General features: G+C 41.9%; 1 protein-coding gene across 9 annotated transcripts in view; it reads right to left on the bottom strand.

Annotated features, from left to right (window-relative positions):
• The window catches only part of WDR7 (WD repeat domain 7), a 414,768-nt gene that overhangs the window by 303,746 nt on the left and 94,086 nt on the right, over positions 1-16,936 (bottom strand). For all 9 annotated transcript variants that reach the window (XM_073680963.1, XM_073680990.1, XM_073680974.1 and 6 more), the window contains 2 exons: positions 7,239-8,008; positions 4,503-4,594 (listed from right to left, as the gene is read on the bottom strand). In XM_073680963.1, coding sequence (XP_073537064.1) covers positions 4,503-4,594; positions 7,239-8,008 — 862 coding nt within the window. The remainder of the gene's footprint in view (positions 1-4,502; positions 4,595-7,238; positions 8,009-16,936) is intronic.

The raw sequence follows: 16,936 nt of genomic DNA, 5'->3' as shown, positions 1-16,936 counted from the left end.
ACTACCAAACTTTCTTCCACTGATTGCTGGTGATCACAGCAGAAATGTATCCAACAAAGTAAGAACTGTCTAAGGCAGGGGACCCTTTTAAGCGTTAGTTATACAGGACTGCATAGACCCTTTTTATGCCTAAGGGTCTTAGAGAGTCCACATAAACCTTCCTAAATGACAGATGCCGTTTATTTTCTGCGGCCGCTTCCGTGTATCTAATATAACTTTTTCTTTAAAAGCAGAGAGCGTACAGTGTGTCTAACAGGCGACACATGGAAGCAAATAAAAAACTTTTTCACAGCACTCTCTACGTATTTATTTCTCAATATGGTCACCGGTCGCCTCCTCTTTGTGCGCAAATTAGGGAGCGGATCCCTGTTGCTTTGTGCATTAATAATAGCGCCCCTCGTTCCACGATCCATTCTCACTACTGGTATTTCCTCCATGTGTGGACTGTTCGGTGGTAATAAAGAGAATTGTGGTGTAAGCGGCGCGGGGCAGGGGGGCGGTCATTACCATATGAAAGGGGATGAGGCCCTTAAGAGAGGCACATTGTATAACTGGAGGTCAATGGTAAGATTTAGAGGTCGCTGCCTCACACTTCCTCCCTATGGAGAAATTACCATATGTCACGCACGGGCGTCTCCCGCAGAATGACAATGCCGGAGCTTTCCTGCACAAGTTAAACAATGTTTTTGTTCGGCGGCCTGTTTGCTTTTCATGCAGTTAACTCCTTTTGTCGCCCCCGGGGGCATCTGCATGAAGACCATCCTTTTCATAATTCAATGCAAATGTATCCTAATGTCAGCGAAGCACGTGTGAGGGGGCGAGTGGGGCGAGGAGGCAGCGCTCCCCCTCATCAGAACAAACAAGGGCCTAAATCCGAGGACGGGTGACATTTGCATTCGGGCTCTCGGCATAATGGGAATGTGCATTTTGAATATGTATGCCTTTCAGGCCGAATTACTGCAACATGAATGGAGGGAATTAGGAGGAAGGGGGTCCTAAAAAGCTGCAGCCATTATCTCTGGTTACTATTTAAATAGCGGTGGGGGGGGTAAGGCGATCTCATTAGCAGGAGCACATTGTGGCAGTAAATGGGAGGATGCCGGCATGTCTAATGGAGCTCAACTATTTCTTTTGCTAGGTTTGACTTTAATCGTTCTCTATTTTGAGGGGCGTGTGCCCCCTTAAGTAGACCACCCACCATGCAAACCCAAAAATAAGACCACTATAAAACTCCTAAACTATTTAAATTCATTTAGTAAAGCGATATCACTCCCACCCATCAAAAAAAAAAAAAAAAAGGTATCATCTATCCACTTGCTGATTGTTAGGGGTCCAACTGCTGGATCCCCCTCGCCCCAGCACTACCAAGATCGGGTTCTGGAACACCGTATTGAATAAAGCAAAGTTGAGCATGCTCGATCTCGACTCCATTCATTATCTATGGGACTGCCGGAACTAGTAGAGCGATGTACTTGTCCCATGGAATAAACGAGCATGAGCACCTCTGATTTATTTAAAGGGGTTATCCAGAACCATACAATTTATTTATTTTTTTTTACTTAGAACCTAAGAACTTACAGGAAGATAGTTGCTACCTACCTACCCTGTTGTGCCCGGTGCTGATCTCTGCCGGCACAGAGTGGTCACAGACCGTCCCTACGTCACGTCGACATAGCAGTAGCTTCTCCTTCGCTCTGCTCTGTTGACGGGGCGTGACTGCCAATGTCATACTGAATAACAGAAGGCTCCCCGCAGCCTAACTGCAGGGAGCCGGCTGTCAATCAGCATGACATCAGAAGTCATGCACCATTGATAGGGCAACCCGGAGGAAGAAGAGCTGATTTGGAGCAGCATAATCACCGGCAGGAGCGTCCGGTGACCACTCTGAGTCGGCGCTGGGTAGAACAGGCAGGTAGTTAGCAACTACCTCATAGTAAAAAAAGAAATAATTTAGTCCTAGAAAACTCCTCCAAGACCAAACTCCATGAGGTTCTACAGCCCTGTCAGGTGTTCTTAGGGTCCCCAAATGGCCACCACGAACATCGATGCTGCTCTAGTAGTTTATCAGCCTTTTCGTGGTCTACTTTTCATACAAGAGGTTCACACCGTAAGCTACTTACAGTACCTATCTCAAGTCATGGAGGCGGAGACACCGAGCCCAGAAGTAAAGCTTAAAAATGCACCGATCCCACCAAATATGGCCGGATGGTCGTCCCTGAGGACAGGGTACATAATTCGGTGGCTTTCTGAAATGTTGATCATGTGCCATTGACGTCTGACGTAAAATGAAGGGGTAGTTGCCCAGCTTGTGTAGTGCACTGATGAGGTCGGGGCAAGAATATATTTTGCTTTGCATGGGCCTCATTATTCCCACACAGATTTTATTTCAAAACCCCCATCCACAAATATTGCACTGAAATTTGTTGCAGATCTGCAGTGCAAAATCAGAACAGAAAATCTAGAGAGATTGCATCCACTCTAAAAGGGCGCTAAGGACATTACCATCAGCTATAAGGACGTGGAGCCGCCGGCCTGCGCTCGCCTGACCGGTCATCCACCAAGAAGGAACGGAGGAAAACTTTTCTAGTCATCGGCAATAATTATTGCAGTGGAAGTTTACAAATGTTGACCACTAGTCTGATAGTTGGGGGCTCCCACTTTTCATCACATGGGGGGGCACTTTCTGGCATTTATCTGCATTTAGGTACAGTAGGTAGATAGATGACTCCAGTGAAAATAATAAAACAGGTTAATAGAAAGTGTCGAAAGGCCTCGGTGCACCATGAAAGCCGCCTCCAGTACAGGTACGATCCCGATCAATCCCTCATTACCTCCGTGTGAAACGCTGATGACACTGTTAAATGTCACATCCTTAAAATTGTCCGTGTAAAACATAAATCTACATGTGTTGGAGTATATTAAGCAGCCGCGCAGTCCTGTGCCAGGTTTATAATGATATCATAGCCTTTAGTGGAGGGTTGAGGAACTTAATAATTAGAAGAAACCGGCGAGGGGAAACACCACGAGATTGCGGATCGGGGACCCCGCAGTGCAGGTGCTGCAGGAACCCCCAGGAGTACACCGGACACTGCGGACATGTTGTACAGCAGATTTTATGATGGATGAGCCGTGTAATAGAAATAAATCATCCAGTTCAGAAAACTCCTCCGTAATAAGGGGTCTTCTATTCAGGATCCTCATCTGTTGACCAAAGTAGAGCACGGCTGTAAAGAGGGTCTCTGGGGGACCTGTCCCATTAATATGAATCGGCAATGTGTAATATCCAGTTTCCCCTGCGAAGGCGCTGCAGGGAAATTGAGCACTTACTATCCACAGATTACCGCTGATCACTGGTAAACACTTTATGACCAGGGATGCTTCTAAAGCCCCCCTTACACATTAGATAGCTGTTGGCCGGTTGATTGTTCTGCTGACAGCTATCTCTTTAAGACTCCTGCATACACGGCAGCTTGCGGCCTGTTCTCTGTGAAAGAAGCTGCTGCCAGGCTCCTCAGGGGGTCCAGACAACTTTACCTTAAAGGGGTGGTCTGGTAAAAATAAGGATAGGTGGGATCCGCACCGGTCGGCAGAACAGGGGAAATTTTTGTTTTACTGTTACAAAACGGAGCGTCAGATCTTACTAATCCGAGTCCTGACTGCCGGATCCCCCCCAATCCTGTGGATCAGTGATAAAGGGGTCGTCCGTTAACAAATAAGGATGGTTCAAAAAGGATTAACTACTACTGTGAACGAAAATGTAAGGGTCGACAAAACAAACACCCGTTCAGTTTGCTACAATGTATCAGTGCAGGTACACTAAGATTGTACTGTAAGCAATTGTAGCAAATGCCAAGTTGTGAGAAGTAATAGTTCAGCACTTTGGGACACCATGCCCCTATTATCTATGGGAATAGTAACGCCCAGGGAAGCATAACACAGAAATACAGAATTTTTACTAAGACAAATGTTGGGAGATTCAATAAGTCTTTTTAACTATATATCTCTCTATCTATATCCATATCTATATCCATATCTATATCTATATATATATTAAGATACCTAGGGTTTTCCAAAATAGCTTTTTCATAGCACTTGAAAAATTAATATAAATGAATAATAATATTTTTTATTATATAATATATATTCTAGATTTATATTCTATATTTATAGTGTATATATATATTATAATTAATATACATATTAATACTATATAGTATTAATAATATAATATTAATATATTATATATTTATATTTTATTATATTTGTTGCATATTTTTTATTATATTTATTTATATATTTATTCTACTATAATTGAATAAGTATATATATTTATACCTATTTATCATTATTATTATTATTTTATTTTTTTTAAGTGTCGGGCTGATCTTCCAGACTGCACACTGTAATAAGACCTATGGATAACATTCCCTGGGATGATGCTTTCCCCCCTAAAATCGATGCTGCGGAGCTGCCGGAGACGCTCCTTTAGGGGTTGCGGGTACCTTGTTTTATCTGTCCTTGCATTATGTTGCTGCTGGAGCTTTGCGGGGAAGCCTTTCCCTTCATCGATTCTGGAGAGCCGGACTTTGGAGGCCTTATAAAAGAAAAGAAGAAAGAGACAGATGATTAAATATATATGGTGGCGGGTTCCCTTAAAGGGGTTTCTGAGGCACCCCTTACTCTGGCATTGGGAGCCGCCAATAACGTTGGGTCGGGTACATTAGTACAATACCTATGTCCAGGCGGGCACCTATCTACACCGCCATCAGGCAGATGCGTCAGGAAAGCTCCTGGTGAACTAATTCGTAGCTCCCCATGCATCCAAGAGGGTCTCGTACTAGGCCAGTACACAGACGAATACCTTATTTCTTACTGTATAAGAAAGCGCAGTCTGACCACTCTCCTATACAACAGAGCTCATAAAAAATGTATATTGCCAAGAAGACATTTTTACTCAATGTAAGACAACAGCCGACATACACCCCTGTAAGTCTACCATAAGGCGCATGTCGGAGGCTCCCATAGTGGAATATCTCAATATATACCACTGCCAGAAGCGCAATGTGAACAAAGCCTTAATTTAAAAGGGTCGTCTCATGAAGACATAAGAATGTCTCAGAAGCAAGTCCCCCCGCTGTTCAATCCTTCATATTTCGTGCTTTAAAGGGAATCTGTCACCAAGTTTTTGCTATGTAATCTGAGAGCATCACGATTTAAGGGCTGAGACCCCGATTCCAGCGATGTATCACTTACTGGGCTGCTTGCTGCAGTTTTGATAAAATCACAGTTTTCTCTACTGTAGATCTAGCAGCTCTCAGAATGCGGAGCTCTGTATAACCCCGCCCACACCACTGATTGGCAGTTTACACAGGAAGCAGCCAATCAGTGGTTGGGGCGGGGTTATACAGCGCTCATGAATATTAAGGACTACATGGCCGCAGGTTTACTACCCTGCTAGTGATAAACTCCTGGTAATAAAACAGTGATTATATCAAAACTACAGCAAGCAGCCCAGTAAGTGACACATCGCTGGAATCAGGGTCTCTGTCCCTACATCATGCTGCTCTCAGATTAGTTGGTAAAGACCTGCTGACAAATTCCCTTTAAGACAGATTAAGGCTCTGAATAACTCAAGCAGTCTTTGTATGCTGTGGCAATGTATCTGAATAGCTGCCATGTGATACAAAGTATGGCTGTCGGACTATAGTTTCCCATGTCAGAGCTTGCTGTAAGTTCTGCAAGTTGGGGCCACCACCAATGGTCTTGAGGTTGAAGGGAGTGTGCTGATTAGGTCACTTAAAGGGGGTAAGCTCAAGTCAAGGGCGGACCCTTGCAAGGTATTAACAATGGCGGCGGTATGGCTTGGCTCATATCACCAGTCATGGTGCACTTAGAGATGAGCCAAGTCATTTGCAGGACCCTGATCCTGCGGCCACGTCAGTATCCCATGGCTGCGGACCGCCTCCTATCCAACGGTATCTCATCTAATTAGTAGTCTTGAAGCAACTTCATGCATCATAAAAAATGAAAGTTTGCCAGTCACTCAGTGACTATTGCAAAAAAAAATAAAAAATTTGACCGTCGCGTCTGCAAGTTGCAAAAATATCACAATTTTACCAAGACTCGCACACGACAGTCCGCAATCTTCCAATACATTGTGCTTTATCATCTGTCCCCAACAAGGTCTTGAAAGTGTTGCAGAAATGAAACACAACATATATTAGAAAGTTGCAGAACTTTGCATTATATGATGCCAAAAAGAAAAAAAAAATAAAGAATGTGAACACAATTTGGGTCATTTTTTTTTTCTTAAATGTATGTATTTTGAGCTAAAAATCAATTTTGCAATTGGGTTTCATTAAAAATGTTGCACTTTTTGGCTTTTACAGTCTCTTTGTTTCCCTGCAAATTGCTGGATGCGGAATGATGGAACTGAGAATCCACAAATTAAAGAGTTTGTTTGCCTTTTTCTGATCTCTCAGCAGATTTATGACCACGTCAAAGTTCACATCAACTTTGATGAGGTCTGTGGTCATAAATCAGCGGCGAGGAGGTCAGAAGACGACAGATTAAAATAATTATCACAAACTCTCTTGTCCTTAACAAGCTCACTGACTGATTTCTTGGTTAACTCATTCCGCAACTGGCAATGCTCAAAAAAATAAAGAAGGAATTGTGAAAGTGAAAATTTTTTAATGAAACACCAAATGCAAAAATGATTCTTAGCCCAAGGTACATACACACATTTAATTAGAAAAAAATGCCCTGTTTGGCATTAGAGATTGATGACCTACCCTTCAATAGGAGCTGAGCTGCAGTACCCAAGAATGGACACTACGCTGTGTATGGAATGGTGCTGTTCTGGCTCCGTACATAGTTTACTTCTGGACCTGGTAGCCCCTCTATCATGATGTCAGGTCATCAACAGAGTTGGTGCGAATGGATTCACATGGATTCCCGCTGGACGGGAGCAGCAGAACCTCCTCTTACCTGATGGCATGCTCAATTCCTCTTTTGATTAGACGGCCTGCCGTGATTTCAAGGCAAGGACAACACGCCAGGCCAGCTAATCAAACGAAGACCCGCGAGTGCCGCTAGTTCAGAGGTGGTTCTTCTGCTCCCGTCCAATGGCCACAAACCACTATCGTGATCGATGGACGCCTACTGTAATCATCAATAACGAAGACTTGGACGACCTCTTTAAGACAAAAGGAAAGGTTGCGTTCCTGGTTGTGTACCTTTGGGGAGCCTTCTTCATGTGGTCTCCGATGAACGTGGCATTGGTCATGCTCATCAAAGTGTTTGCCAGTGAGATAAGTGACAGGAGATGTTGAGTGGTGACAGCGCGGGACACGCCATAATTGCCCTTTCCAAGTCCTTCACTAATTGACATTTTCCAGTCTACACCTACATTCTCGTTGGGCCCTCTATAAACACACTGATTGAACCCTGGAAGCATCAACGACATGTGGCCACCTCTTGAGAGTAGTCCGAAAGACACGGGACAATGTGGCTTAAGCATCCCGAGGCGGTCGAGGCACACTTCGTCTAGTCCCGCATTCAAGCCCCAGGCATGAAGACATGACATGAAGAGCTTGGCGGTGTCCATGGTTAGGTTGTACTCTAGTAGCGTTAATGGCTTAGATTTGCTAGACCGGTACTCCGGGTCGCTCTCGTCACGCTTCTGTCTCATTGCTTCTTCATCTTCGTCATCGTCGTCGAGAAGATGTTCTTTAATGTTCTCTTTGATGGTTTCCTTGACCTGTTGGAACAGTACGGCTGCTCGTTTACCGGCCAGAAAAGAGCTTCCTTTGTCAGAACTGCCAGATGCTTTCTGCAAACTCTCCGGGGAGATAAGTGCAGTATTTGGCCTCGAGGCTTCTTCAGTGAGTAGCTGTATAATTAGTGCTTCCACATCAAAGAAGAGCAGGTGTATGTCCGAGTCTGTTACATTCGTCTTTACTGCTTGAACCATCAAGGAGTTATTTGAATATTTAGGCAAATTCCCCTGCAAAAAAAAAAAATACATGAAAAATAAAAATTGGGATTTATTGGCTTGACTGTCGGACTTTTAACAGAGATAGTTGGAAAAAAAAAATTGAGTTATTGGGGGGAAAAAAAAAAAAGAACAAAGATGTCTTAAAGCGTTATTCCCAGAAACTAAATGCATCCCCTATTATTAGCATAGGGGAGAACTTACAGATTGTTTGGGGTCCAACCACTGGGACCTCAGCAATTCTGAGAATGGGGTTCTGGATCCGCACAATAAGGCTTCTGCAGAGCCCCGTCATGGTCGGAGAAGAAATACGCATGCTCAATCTCCGTACAGAGAACAGATCTCCACCATCTCCGGCAATCCCACAGACCATGAATGGAGAAGATGTTGAGCATGCTCACCTCTGATACGTTCCAGATGGAGCTCTACAAAGCCATTTCCCAGGATAGAGAGGTCTGTTCGTGAGATCAATGGGGGTCCCAGTGGTTGGACCTCCAGCGTTCAGTAAGGTATCGCCTCTTCTATGGATATGGGATAACTTTAGATTTTGGTAATAACCCTTTAAAGCAAACAATTCAGGCTTTGCGATATGAAGAAGAAAACATGTCTTGTATAGACTGAATGAGTAAAGTGAGTGTGCGCTCACCTCCCATAGAGTAGTGGGCATGTTGGACCATCACTATGTACAAGGCCTCCGAGGTGATGATGATCAGGTTGGACATGTGTTGTTAGTGGGAAAACCACCAAGTCCTATTTTTTAACATTTATATTAATTTTATGATCGAAATCACATCTTTCAAAGACCAACTCCACTTCTGAAAAATAGATCTTTGTATAGAAAGTGGCATCTGCCAGAAGTCTGAAGTTCTGCATCTTCCACATCTCCAGGCTCGGAAACCTCCTCAGTCCTCCAAAAATGAAACTATTGTAAAACAGTAAAGTTCTATACAGGAGCTGCAATGAGGGCAAGAGGTGCGAATACACTGCAGTATGTGTGTGAGACTCATGCTGTGAGATAGGAGGATCATGTCAGTGTCTCTAAGCCTGTGTGTGAGACTCATGCTATGAGAGGAGAGGGAGCAGGATCATGTCAGTGTTTCTAAGCCTGTGTGTGAGACTCATGCTGTGAGAGGAGAGGGAGCAGGATCATGTTAGTGTCTCAGCCTGTGTGTGAGACTCATGCTGTGAGAGGAGAGGGAGCAGGGTCATGTTAATGTCTCTCAGCCTGTGTGTGAGACTCATGCTGTGAGAGGAGAGGTAGCAGGATCATGTTAGTGTCTCTCAGTCTAGGCATGAGTCTCATGCTGTCAGAAGGGAGGGAAGAGGATCATGTTAGTGTCTCAGCCTGTGTGTGAGACTCATGCTGTGAGAGGAGAGGGAGCAGGATCATGTTAGTGTCTCTCAGCCTGTGTGTGAGACTCATGCTGTGAGAGGAGAGGGAGCAGGATCATGTTAGTGTCTCTCAGTCTAGGCATGAGTCTCATGCTGTCAGAAGAGAGGGAAGAGGATCATGTTAGCGTCTCTCAACCTGTGTGGGATAATTGTACTGTGGGGAGAGGTCACGTTAAGAGACTATCAACCTCATATGAGGGTCTGGGTACAAGTCTCAGACATGAGTCTAAGGGTAAGAAGGAGGATTATGTATCCAGCCTGATATGAGAGGTGTGCAGGGACAACAGAGGGTTACATGTAGGGCCTCTCACTCAAATCATAAAACTTAAACTTATACAGAAGTGATGGGGAAAATAAAGACAATAGCAAAAGTATAAAGTTAACAAAATATTTTTTTGCATAATATCCTATTGTCTCTTGTTTCATGATCACTGCAGTCCGGGTAACTAAAATAATGGTGTCTAAACTATAGAGCCGCTTCTGTCCCCCTTGGCGCGAGCCTGATGCATGAGTGAATACGTGGACCTTTACGTGTAAGAAGCCGTTATCATGGTGGCTTGCAATCATATGGTCGGGTCATGTAAATCACATACTTTAGACATTCGTAACCCCCACCATGGTTCGTATTCTTTTGCATGAGGTTTTGGTGTAACGATTATTCACTTTTGTACGACGGCAAAATGATGAATTCTTAGAGATTAGACAAAGGTAGCGCCGCTCTATTGGCTGCAAATGATATTACGGCAATTCAAGTGATTGACGGCAGCAGAGAAAACTGTACATATAAGGGGTCGTCTCCACACCTGGAAGAAGTGATTTCACAGGAACGTATGTATCAATGTATCCATGAGATATGACCATAAAGCACTGGCGGCACTATGTTATACAGCGATTGCTATAATTGTATCATCTATTTTGGTAACTAACAGATAATTTTATTTAAGTTCATGAACTATTGTACATCAGATTTTACCCTTAAGGGCAAATCAGTACATTGAACTAAAGGTGTTGTCTCATCTTCGTAAATGAGCAAAATTGGTTGTAAAAACGAGTAACTTTGAAATGTACATTTTATAAAAAAAAAAAAGAAAATCCTCTTCATTCTCAAAAAGAACAATAGCAATCACCTAAGTTACCGGCCACTGCTGGAGTCTATCAGAGGTGGCCGGTCACCTAGGCAAGGGGTGCAGCGCTTCCAAAGCGCATTGCTACTCTGCAGCTGGCCGTATCACTGGTTATGGCCAGGTTCTGTGTCTCTGCGCTCCTACGATGCTGCAGAGACAAAACTAACTCTGCTTGCAGAATCTGAGCGCGCACAGCTCGGGCAAGCGGCCGGGAGGCAGGGGAGCGCTGCGCTCCTGAAGACAGGATCATGAGACAAAGCCTTTAAGAAGTTTGTACCAAATCGCTTATTTATTTTAGGATCGGTACATATATATCTGCCACGAATGAGCATTTTGCAGTGCGGTGAATTCAAGGCATCGACTCCAAATGTGCCTAATATATCGTTTTTATTTCTATGCAAAATCCACAAGGATACAGTAAGTAGCCTGCTGTTTATTCTTGTCATTTCTTTAAAGGGAATCTGTCAGGAAGATCAACCTCCTTCCCAAAACCCAAAAATGGACATGAAGGTCTCTAAAAAGTAAATCCATTGACACCTTTTTATCTTCTATCTGTTGCTGCATTACTGAGTAATTAGTGTTTTCATTCATATGCACATTAAATGCTCTGGGTGTGACAGAGCACTTTAAAAAAAAAAAAAAAAAAGTCCTGGAAACATCTTTAACACTATGGGCCTAAAAACTAACAGGCAGGTAGCTGCTAACAGAGGTAACTACCTGCCTGTTGTACCCGTCACGGGCACAGAGCAGTCACTGGCCACTCCAAAGACGATTCAGCTGCTGCACATAGACATCAGCTCTTCTTCTTCCGGGCTGCTCTGTCAAAGGGGCATCACTGCCGAAAGTCATACTGATTGACAGTTGGCTCCCCGCAGTTAGGCAGCAGGGAGCCGGCTGTCAATGATGTCGGCAGCCACACTCAGTCAGTAGAGCACAGCGGAAGAGAAGTCGCTGTTCTGTTGATAAAAAAGTGGTCTGTGACTGCTCTGTGTCGGCAGATATCGGCGCCGGGCACAATAGGCAACTACTTTTACCTGTAAGTTCTTAAGCACATGGTTTAAAAAAAAAAAAAAAAACAGTACCCCTTTTGATGAGCCATTGCCTCCCGAGGTTGTTTCCACAGGAGTGGAATGTTTGCAGAGTTTGGTATATATATATATATATATATATATATATATATATATATATATATATATATATATATATATATATATATATATATATATATTCTTAAAAACAGCAATAGAAGTGTAAAAATTCATAAAATATTTGCAACATAAATGCACAAAAAATAAAAAAAATAAAATAAATAAAAAATAAAAAAAAAATCAAGAAATCAGACGTTGTGTAGTTGAGCAGTACAAAGAGCGTGGCCGTTACAGCTCAAGCAGAAAAAGCAGCTTAGTATGGACATGAAGACGGCTGTAAGAAAGGCTAGCACGCTAATGCTAGAATGGTAGGTTAGTGCTGACCCCGGTGCCCTTTATAAGCTGCGCTACAGGACAGAAAACAGCAGCTGGGAACGAGACGGAGGTAAACAAAGGGTCCTGCCAACCTCGGGGTTTTCAGTAATTGTAAAAAAGACAAATCAACGGATGGACTTGTGCCGCAAAGACGGCAACACGGTAAAAGAAAAATGCTTTATCGACATGAAGAGGGTGAAAATAAATGTTCTGCTGCAGCGCCACAGAGGTTAAAACAAGCGCGCACCCTGTATGATTAATATTGTATACTAAAAGTTGCCTGACAGATGCAAAGATGCATTATGATTTACAGTAAGAAGGGATCTAAGACGCAGACAGCGGCTGGAAAGCTGCATTTAAAGAGTGTTCTTTGGTAAATCTTTGGAGGTCCTCATGAGACCTGATGTTTGGAAGCCCTGACATCCCTGGATGCACCGCAGCGTGCTCCACCCGCCCACCGCCTTATACTGAAGAGGGAATATATGTAAAGTATATAAAGTGCAGAAAACAGTAGAAAATGTTCAACATTTTTTTTTTTTTTTTACACCTGGTAACATTAACCATTCTTTCTAGTGATTTTCTTAAGATTTTCCTTTTGTTTTTTTAATTTAATGTATTAGAAATATTACATATAAAAAAATCTAGATTATTTTATGTAAAAAAAATATATATATATCTATCTATATCTACATATATATCTTTCTCTCTCTCTCTCTCTCTATATATCTATATCTATATATACACACACACACGTATACACGTACATTAAATGAATTGGAATTATAAGACATAAGATTATTAGTGGGGAAATAAAACAAACTTTATTGATAATTATTGAATACAAAAAAAAAAAATCACTGTATTCATAGATACATACACACACATTATTATAGATATACACACATATACATGTACATTACACACACACACATTTGTGTTTACATAATATCTATATATCTTTTGTCCAATAGTGGACTTCTTAATATCACGATTCCAATTAATTTTATTATTTCTGATTAATAATTACTTGAAGAAGCTAGTAAGGCGGCATTCACACTAACGTGTTGAAATCCCGTTTCTTCGTTCTGTTTTTAGGACCCTTTGAGCAACTGATGCAAAGAGAAGCACAGTGATCCTATTGGTTATTATGTGGTCTGTTTTGTGCCCATTTCTAGAATGGAAGTAAAAAGTTTTTCATGCTGGCCCTTTTTTTTCTATTCTTATAAAAAAAATAAATAAAAAAAAAAAGGAACCAGGACAAACCTCATAATCAATTGGATCCCTCTGCTTTCATTTGCATTTATTGTGCAGTGCCTGTGTGTTTTTTTTTTTTTTTACATTAACATTAGAAAGCTAGTGTGAGCACAGCCTTACTAGTCTTACCTTAATAATATCCTAATTAATTGGAATAATGATAAAAAATAAGGTCGATAGTGGGGAACAAAAATGTTAAAAAAAAAAAATCTAAGCACAATAACGAAAAACAAAACATCTAGAACAACAGGTGAAAAAAAGAAAATAGTATATGTAAATATTTATTATGTTTTATCTAATTTATCTTTTGTGTTCTAAAAAAAAAAAAAAAAAAATTAATTAGGAAAAAGCTGCAAATTTACTGATCTCAGATAGTGGATATCTCATAAGGACCTTGAAGGCTTGTGATAAAGCCTCACTGAAGCCGTGAAACGGACATGATTTTTGGTTGACATTGATCATCGCCGAAACAATGGAATCAATTCATGCTTGGACATTTACTAACCGAGTGCAATCCTATGACCACAAATATAGAATTTCAGAGTGGCCTCTTTAGCCTTTTGGTACTACTATAAATAAGAAATGTAAAGTGAGAAAAAAGAAATTACAGTTATATGAAAAAGTTTGGGCACCCCTATTAATCTTAAGCTTAATGTTTTATAAAAATTGGTGTTTTTGCAACAGCTATTTCAGTTTGATATATGTAATAACTGTTGGACACAGTAATGTTTCTGCCTTGAAATGAGGTTTATTGTACTAACAGAAAATGTGCAATCTGCATTCAAACAAAATTTGACAGGTGCATAAGTATGGGCACCCTTATCATTTTCTTGTTTTAAATACTCCTACCTACTTTTTACTGACTTACTAAAGCACTTTTTTTGGTTTTGTAACCTCATTGAGCTTTGAACTTCATAGCCAGATGTATGCAATCATGAGAAAAGCTACTTAAAGTGGCCACTTGCAAGTTGTTCTCCTGTTTGAATCTCCTCTGAAGAGTGGCATCATGGGCTCCTCAAAACAACTGTCAAATGATCTGAAAACAAAGATTATTCAACATAGTTGTTCAGGGGAAGGATACAAAAAGCTGTCTCAGAGATTTAACCTGTCAGTTTCCACTGTGAGGAACATAGTAAGGAAATGGAAGAACACAGGGACAGTTCTTGTTAAGGCCAGAAGTGGCAGGCCAAGAAAAACATCAGAAAGGCAGAGAAGAAGAATGGTGAGATCAGTCAAGGACAATCCTCAGACCACCTCCAGAGAGCTGCAGGATCAACTTGCTGCAGATGGTGTCACTGTGCATCGGTCAACTATACAACGCACTTTGCACAAGGAGAAGCTGTGTGGGAGAGTGATGCGAAAGAAGCCGTTTCTGCAAGCACGCCACAAACAGAGTCGGCTGAGGTATGCAAAAGCACATTTGGAGAAGCCAATTTATTTTTGGAAGAAAGTCCTGTGGACTGATGAAACCAAGATTGGGTTGTTTGGTCATACAAAAAGGCGTTATGCATGGCGGCAAAAAAACACAGCATTCCAAGAAAAACACTTGCTACCCACAGTAAAATTTGGTGGAGGTTCCATCACGCTTTGGGGCTGTGTGGCCAATGCCGGCACCGGGAATCTTGTTAAAGTTGAGGGACGCATGGATTCCACTCAGTATCAGCAGATTCTTGACAATAATGTTCAAGAATCAGTGACAAAGTTGAAGTTACGCAGGGGATGGATCTTTCAGCAAGACAATGATCCAAAACACCGCTCCAAATCTACTCAGGCATTCCTGCAGAGGAACAATTACAATGTTCTGGAATGGCCATCCCAGTCCCCAGACCTGAAAATCATTGAACATCTGTGGGATCATTTGAAGAGGGCTGTCCATGCTCGGCGACCATCAAACTTAACTGAACTGGAATTGTTTTGTAAAGAGGAATGGTCAAAAATACCTTCATCCAGGATCCAGGAAATCATTAAAAGCTACAGGAAGCGACTAGAGGCAAAAGGAGGATCTACTAAATATTAATGTCACTTTTCTGGTGAGGTGCCCATACTTATGCACCTGTCAAATTTTGTTTGAATGCAGATTGCACATTTTCTGTTAGTACAATAAGCCTCATTTCAAGGCAGAAACATTACTGCGTCCAACAGTTATTACATATATTAAACTGAAATAGCTGTTGCAAAAACACCAATTTTTATAAAACATTAAGCTTAAGATTAATAGGGGTGCCCAAACTTTTTCATATAACGGTATATATATATATATCCATCTGTGTGTGTGTGCATATCTAATATATATCTATATATCTATATCTATCTACATATATCTGTCTGTGTTTTATATATAAATATACACAGTACAGACCAAAAGTTTGGACACACCTGCTCATTTAAAGATTTTTCTGTATTTTCATGACTATGAAAATTGTACATTCACACTGAAGGCATCAAAACTATGAATTAACACATGTGGAATTATGTACTTAACAAAAAAGTGTGAAACAACTGAAAATATGTCTTAGATTCTAGGTTCTACAAAGTAGCCACCTTTTGCTTTGATGACTGCTTTGCACACTCTTGGCATTCTCTTGATGAGCTTCAAGAGGTAGTCACCGGAAATGGTTTTCACTTCACAGGTGTGCCCTGTCAGGTTTAATACGTGGGATTTCTTGCCTTATAAATGGGGTTGGGACCATCAATTGTGTTGTGCAGAAGTCTGGTGGATACACAGCTGATTGTCCTACTGAATAGACTGTTAGAATTTGTATTATGGCAAGAAAAAAGCAGCTAAGTAAAGAAAAACGAGTGGCCATCATTACTTTAAGAAATGAAGGTCAGTCAGTGCGAAAAATTGGGCAAACTTTGAAAGTGTCCCCAAGTGCAGTTGTAAAAACCATCAAGCACTACAAAGAAACTGGCTCACATGAGGACCGCCCCAGGAAAGGAAGACGAAGAGTCACCTCTGCTTCTGAGGATAAGTTTATCCGAGTCACCAGCCTCAGAAATCGCAGGTTAACAGCAGCTCAGATTAGTGACCAGGTCAATGCCACACAGAGTTCTAGCAGCAGACACATCTCTTCAACAACTGTTAAGAGGAGACTTTGTGCAGCAGGCCTTCATGGTAAAATAGCTGCTAGGAAACCACTGCTAAGGACAGGCAACAAGCAGAAGAGACTTGTTTGGGCTAAAGAACACAAGGAATGGACATTAGACCAGTGGAAATCTGTGCTTTGGTCGGATGAGTCCAAATTTGAGATCTTTGGTTCCAACCACCGTGTCTTTGTGTGACGCAGAAAAGGTGAACGGATGGACTCTACATGCCTGGTTCCCACCGTGAAGCATGGAGGAGGAGGTGTGATGGTGTGGGGGGGCTTTGCTGGTGACACTGTTGGGGATTTATTCAAAATTGAAGGCATACTGAACCAGCATGGCTACCACAGCATCTTGCAGCGGCATGCTATTCCATCCGGTTTGCGTTTAGTTGGACCATCATTTATTTTTCAACAGAACAATGACCCCAAACACACCTCCAGGCTGTGTAAGGGCTATTTGACCAAGAAGGAGAGTGATGGGGTGCTACGCCAGATGACCTGGCCTCCACAGTCACCAGACCTGAACCCAATCGAGATGGTTTGGGGTGAGCTGGACCGCAGAGTGAAGGCAAAAGGGCCAACAAGTGCTAAGCATCTCTGGGAACTACTTCAAGATTGTTG

Source organism: Phyllobates terribilis, unplaced genomic scaffold (genome assembly GCF_046119375.1).
Source record: "Phyllobates terribilis strain yellow unplaced genomic scaffold, ASM4611937v1 Scaffold_1__5_contigs__length_1240528914, whole genome shotgun sequence".
NCBI classification, from domain to species: domain Eukaryota; kingdom Metazoa; phylum Chordata; class Amphibia; order Anura; family Dendrobatidae; genus Phyllobates; species Phyllobates terribilis.
This window is presented reverse-complemented; position numbering and strand designations above follow the sequence as displayed.